We start from the raw sequence: 5,889 nt of genomic DNA, 5'->3' as shown, positions 1-5,889 counted from the left end.
AATTATTGTGTTTATATATGCCTTAGTTGCATAACAATAAATATTCTATCATAGCAGAAGTAGATTATAGGGAAGGAGTGTGACTTCAATAAACAGGGGAAATTCGTCATTTACTAGCATTAGAATACTAACGATTTACTACACGTAACTCAACCAACTTGAGCTCAAATCGTACACAGTACATTCTCGCCTAGCATCGTCCGAAATCGTTTCTTCGTATACACCCGCAATCCGGAGATACAAACTAAAACGTACGACACGATTCTCCATTCTGTTGCCAGCAAACCGAATCCATAACCCACCTAACTTGAAACAATAGGCAGCTACTAACGACTCTTGCGCACTCGGCGATGCGGTGTGGCTCGCTGGGAGATTGGAGCTGGAGCTGCTGCTGATTGCGGTGGGCGTGCGTGCGTGGGGGCATACCAGCTGTAAATAGGTCAAAGATTAGCTCGCTGAGTGTTGCGTCAATGTCCAATCTCCTAGCGAGCCACACCGCATCGCTGAGGGCACAAGAGTGTGCAAGAGTCGTTAGTAGCTGCCTATTGTTTCAAGTTAGGCGGGTTATGGATTCGGTTTGATGGCAACAGAATGGAGAATCGTGTGGTACGTTTTAGTCTGTTTCTCCGGATTGCCGGGTGTATACGAGGAAACGATTTCACATGATGCTAGGCGAATGTACTGTGTACGATTTGAGCTCAAGTTGGTTGAGTTACGCGTAGTAAATCGTAGGTATTCTAAGGCTAGCAAATGACGAATTTCCCTTGTTTATTGAAGTCACACTCCTTCCCTATTATCTACTTCTGATCATAGTGATAAACCTATAGCTATCAGAACTGAATATAAACAAACTTTTATTCGAAACTTCCTCTCCCACGTATACATTTTCTAATATGTATCAGCATAACATGTATTACGGTAATATATCCATTTGATTTCTCGTGATTCTAAATACATTTCTTACTATTACATATATATGTAAATGTTTTCGCTTGCACAGATATTAATTTACTATATATGATTCATTTGGTGCAGTTTTGACATGTACCGGTACAGCTAATATAGGCATTTCTTTCCTGTTGCAGTGCATCATGTGTTATGTCCTGAGGCTTCCTTCAAAGGTCCAGAAAACATCACATATTTCCGAGGCCCACATTTAGAGGTATACTGATATTCTTCTGCTCGGGCCGTCACCAGATGGCAGTAGGTGACGTCCTTAGTTACTGATCTTGTGTTTTCCGGTAGAAAATGATATCAACCCTTTTAAGATTGCTTGCTTTGCGAGAACCCTTTCGAGCCATCACCAGACGGCAGTAGGTGACGTCCTTAATCACTGATCTTGGAGATTGTTTGCTTTAGCCGTCACCAGATGGCAGTAGGTGACAACACTCCCCCTCCCCCCTGATAGCTGCTCTTGTGTTGTGTGTAGGATGAGATCAAGAAGGATTCGCGAGTGACGTGGATCGTAGCGTTCTACGCTGCCTGGTCGCCTGACTGCATCTCATTCGCGTCGACGTTCGCCACCATGTCCATCAAGTACGCCGCCGCCGCGAAACAATAGAACAGTAAAAACGGGATGATGCTCAATATATAATAAGCAATATATCCATCTCTCAAGACCGTCTCTCTCTTTCTCTCTCTCTCTCTCTCTCTCTCTCTCTCTCTCTCTCTCTCTCTCTCTCTCTCACTTTCTCTCTCTCTCTCTCTCTCTCTCTCTGTCACTTTCTCTCTCTCTCTCTCTCTCTCTCTCTCTCTCTCTCTCTTCTCACTCTCTCTCTCTATCTCTCTCTCCCTCTATATATATCTATAATAAGCAATTTTTATTTAGTCGTTTCATGGTTAAATAGAAATATGGTGACGTCTGAGGTGTGTTATATGCATTTCAGATTCTTTCTTTTTCTTTGTTTTCACATGCTTTAGGTATTCATTACCGAACCTGAAGTTTGGAAAAATGGATGCCAGTCGATACTCGATCGTCGCAGAAAGGTATCGTCTCGATCCATCTTGACGTCTCATTGAACAATATCAGACAATCTAGTTGTCTGGTTAAATTATATAAGACAATTTAGTTTCTTCGTGACGATTTCCGATAATGTTTTCACTGCCGCGACAGTTTCTGCAACTGATCCAATGTCTTTTTCAAGTAGCATGTGTGCGTCGCTTGACAATTGGTATTAAACAACCGGTGGTTGCTTGTGATAGAATGCAGAAGGTAATTTACGATCGAATGCTATTACGAAAGTGAACTTTTCGACGTGGTGGTGGTTGTCGTCACTGATTAAAATGAGGAAATTCGTTGCTGTTGTAGATTTCGCATAGATGTTTCGCCGACGAGCAAGCAGCTACCTACGGTGATCGTATTCCAAGGTGGAAGGGAGAAGAGAAGACGACCTTACATCGACTACAACGGGAAGGTCACGAGATTTGTCATGGCAGAGGTACGAATGTCGCAGCGTGCACAAACATTGGCGCCGTTATTAATGGAATCGTGTATTCACAGTAATTGGCAGGAACACAGCGAAGGGTTAATGACAATTTTAATGCGGCATATTTTCGCGTTCGCGTCGATATGAATGCAGCTGAGTACACTGTATTAACGATTTAACGAGTTAATGAAACAATTTAGCGCAACAAGCATTATTGGTTGCATTTACATTCCTAAAATGGTCAAATTTATCAAACCGTCTGCATCTACGCTATCAAAGACAAATATTTTGTAAAAGCATCATGTGCCAGAGTAGATGTTGTCAAGTCTGCTCTGATGAACGATGAGTCAGTAGTTGGGAAATGTATATCTTGATATATTGCTATATCCAAGATACCTGGTATCTCGTATGTGAGCAAAAAAAAGGCGGGAATTCGAAACGAACACGAAGAATCGTACCTTACCGTAAATTTTGCGCACGCAGGAGTATCTAATAAAAGACCTGGAGCTCAATCAAATCTACGAGGATTGCAAGAAGAATCCCATCAAGATGAGGACGAAGGTGAAGGTGGAGAAAAAGGAGGAAACCCCAGCAGAAGGAGTCCCGCCCCCGGCAGAAGAGAAGGGCAGTGAGGAGAAGAAGAACGACTGAGGAATGAGAGTTTTGAATCCGCGTGAGAACTTGTGCAAGACTTGGGTTAACCGTTGACAAGATCGATAGCAATAGCCGGGAGATTATTGTGAAACGATAGACACACCGTCATCTCTCGTCATTTCATGCTCTCATTATCATAAACACACACAAACACACATATATATGTATATATATATATATATATATATATATATATTAATCATCTGTACATATGTTCTTGTCATTATTGATTGTCATTATTGAATTGTGATCAAATTATAGTTGCACAGCGTAGAGATCATGACATGGATGGATACTTGCAGCTTCTCTCATGAACGTATTTATACATATCTTTCTGTAAAGATATGACGGTGTCTCCATGATGATGGGCAATATGTTGGCGCACTTTCAGCTTAGTGCGGATTTGCGTTTTCAGTTTTTAGACGGTCGCTTCAGTTTATCTGAACGTGAATAATTCAGATCTCTGTTTTTGTTATGTTTGCGTTTTTTACCGCTTGTAGGTAATTTTTCATACTCTTGCTGAGTAAAACAGTGCCGTGTAGATGTGTCATTGCTCCCCTCCCCCTCTTTACCTGAGGCAGCCATTATCCATCATTGCCTGCTATGTTAGTGTAAGGTTGTGTGTGTGAACCGCTGTGCTATCTGATTTTATAATCTTTATACGATCTGCTCGTTTTATCTGCATCGAATAAAGCGGTATTTGTTGCATTGTTAAATCCTGTTACACGTTTGATGATGTTATAATAAGAGTAGAAAACAATACCATATTATTCAGGGTTCCCATAGCCCTTGAAAGTACTTGAATTTCGTCCTTTGTCCTTGAAAGTCCTTGGAAATCAGTCCAAGTTCTTATTTTATGTCTAATGTCCTGGAATTTTACATTTTTGATCAAAAACAAAAGGCAAATCTTCATTGCTGGTTATCTGACTGACCCTATTACAAGTCTTCGATAAAAATGTTAAATTTAATCCAAAATTGTCATTGTCTACTAATGTACAAACCAAAATTTATTTATTTTGTTCTACCAAAGTAGTTTGTTTTGTCCCTAATTTCTACGTGCAGGTGGTGTAGCGGTCTGGACTATAAGTTCGTCATTTTAATATTTATTCATTACTTGGTGTTCATATTTTGCTACACAATTGTGTCAATTTGTTTGTAATTTGTGTGTAGGAAAATACACACTGACAGTGAGTAATAAATAAAAAAATATCATAGTCAGCCTTTAGTTAAGATCCATGCCCATGCCACCCATGACTAAGAAGAGGGAAAACAAACTAGTTTTAGCAGATACTGTTCTGTAAATTTTGGATTAAATTTAATATCATTTATTATTTGTTGTTATTTGTAAAGATTTGGGACAAGGAGAATAAGGCCCTTAAAAAACCATTAATACCTTTTCATTCAATATCTGGTATTCTTCCTATTTCTGTCTATCTATTTATGTGGTACTTTAATCTATATCCTATCAGGTTATATTGTCTCGGGAATAAGTGATCCCCCTCTCCCAAATGGTATCGCTTACGACCTTCTTAGCTCGGTGAATTTTATTCAAACAGGCTCAACTTTTTCACCCCCCCTCCCAAAGCACAAAGTATGATGATATGAGAGAGAGAGAGAGAGAGCGCGCGCGAGAGGGAGTGCGAGTGTGTGCGTGCGTGCGTGCGTGCGTGCGTGCGTGCGTGCGTGAGTAATATTGCGAGAGAGACAGAGAGAGAGTGTGTGTATGAGAGAGAGAGAGAGAGGGAGGATGAGCGTCACGGAGAGGGAGAGGGAGAGCGGGAAGGCGAGAGAAGTAACTATATTAGAAGGAATATGTGCGTTCGTGCCTGTGCGTGTGCCGTTTGTGCCGTATATACGTGCGTTTGTCGTGCGTGCGTATATACTGCGCATACGTGTGCACATCTCCGTCTGCATTCTTCCCTCCCTCCGTCCCTCTCTCCTTTCTCTCCGCTTTCCTCCCTCCTCCCCTCTCACTTCCTTCCCCTCAGTATTTCCCTCCCCTTCTCGCGGGTAGTATCGCCCACGGCATCAGTTGCACGGTGAAAAGTTAGCAAGGAAAATGGCCGGTTTTCAGACAGAACTTTTTCACCCCCTAAAGCACAAAATATGATTATACGGCTATAATACCCGTTTTTACAGTCACACAAACACACATACACACACATTAACGGACACGCACGCGCGGGTATGGTCGCACGCACGCGTGCGCGTGTATTATAGACGTAAATTCACATTTTGTGTCTCGCGGAGTGAAAAGTTTCGGCTGAAATACGGTCATTTACCTGCAAAAGTTTTTCCATGCTTGACTGGTCGCGGGCGATACCATCCGCGAGAGGGGAGTAAGGAATAAGTGATCACTTTTATTCGCTGTTAATGTTACTACCTCACACAGCAGATGAAAGGTCAGCATAAAGAACCGGCAATTGTTTATTATTATTATTAAATCTTTTTTGCATGTAATTCAACTACAAATACATGTACTGAAGTCTTTTTCATGGTGTTGAGCAGTTAAAATAATAAAATTTCTGACTGATACAGTACATTGTGTGATACAGTTCTGAGTGATACATGTTACATCAAAGCTTTAGATATTGTTACAGGACTGTGACATGAATTTACGTGAATGACAATATGAAACGACTATTGTGTACGTCGGTAATCGTTGTTTAATCTGCTGTCGGCACTCGTGTAAAACAACTATTTTTACTTTATATATGAATGTAACGCATATATGATGACTGGCATTGTCAGTTCCTTTTGGCATTGCAAAACTTACTTGACACACTATATATAATTGCAACACAAGTCA

General features: G+C 41.0%; 1 protein-coding gene across 1 annotated transcript in view; it reads left to right on the top strand.

Annotated features, from left to right (window-relative positions):
- The window catches only part of LOC106816847 (thioredoxin-related transmembrane protein 2-A-like), an 11,410-nt gene extending 7,614 nt beyond the window's left edge, over positions 1 to 3,796 (top strand). Inside the window, exons 3-7 of the mRNA XM_014821486.1 lie at positions 1,086 to 1,162; positions 1,430 to 1,536; positions 1,921 to 1,986; positions 2,309 to 2,438; positions 2,910 to 3,796. Coding sequence (XP_014676972.1) covers positions 1,086 to 1,162; positions 1,430 to 1,536; positions 1,921 to 1,986; positions 2,309 to 2,438; positions 2,910 to 3,077 — 548 coding nt within the window. The 3' untranslated portion in view covers positions 3,078 to 3,796. The remainder of the gene's footprint in view (positions 1 to 1,085; positions 1,163 to 1,429; positions 1,537 to 1,920; positions 1,987 to 2,308; positions 2,439 to 2,909) is intronic.
- The last annotated feature ends 2,093 nt before the right edge of the window (positions 3,797 to 5,889 follow it).

This window comes from Priapulus caudatus, unplaced genomic scaffold (genome assembly GCF_000485595.1).
Source record: "Priapulus caudatus unplaced genomic scaffold, Priapulus_caudatus-5.0.1 Scaffold1505, whole genome shotgun sequence".
Lineage (NCBI taxonomy): Eukaryota > Metazoa > Priapulida > Priapulimorpha > Priapulimorphida > Priapulidae > Priapulus > Priapulus caudatus.
This window is presented reverse-complemented; position numbering and strand designations above follow the sequence as displayed.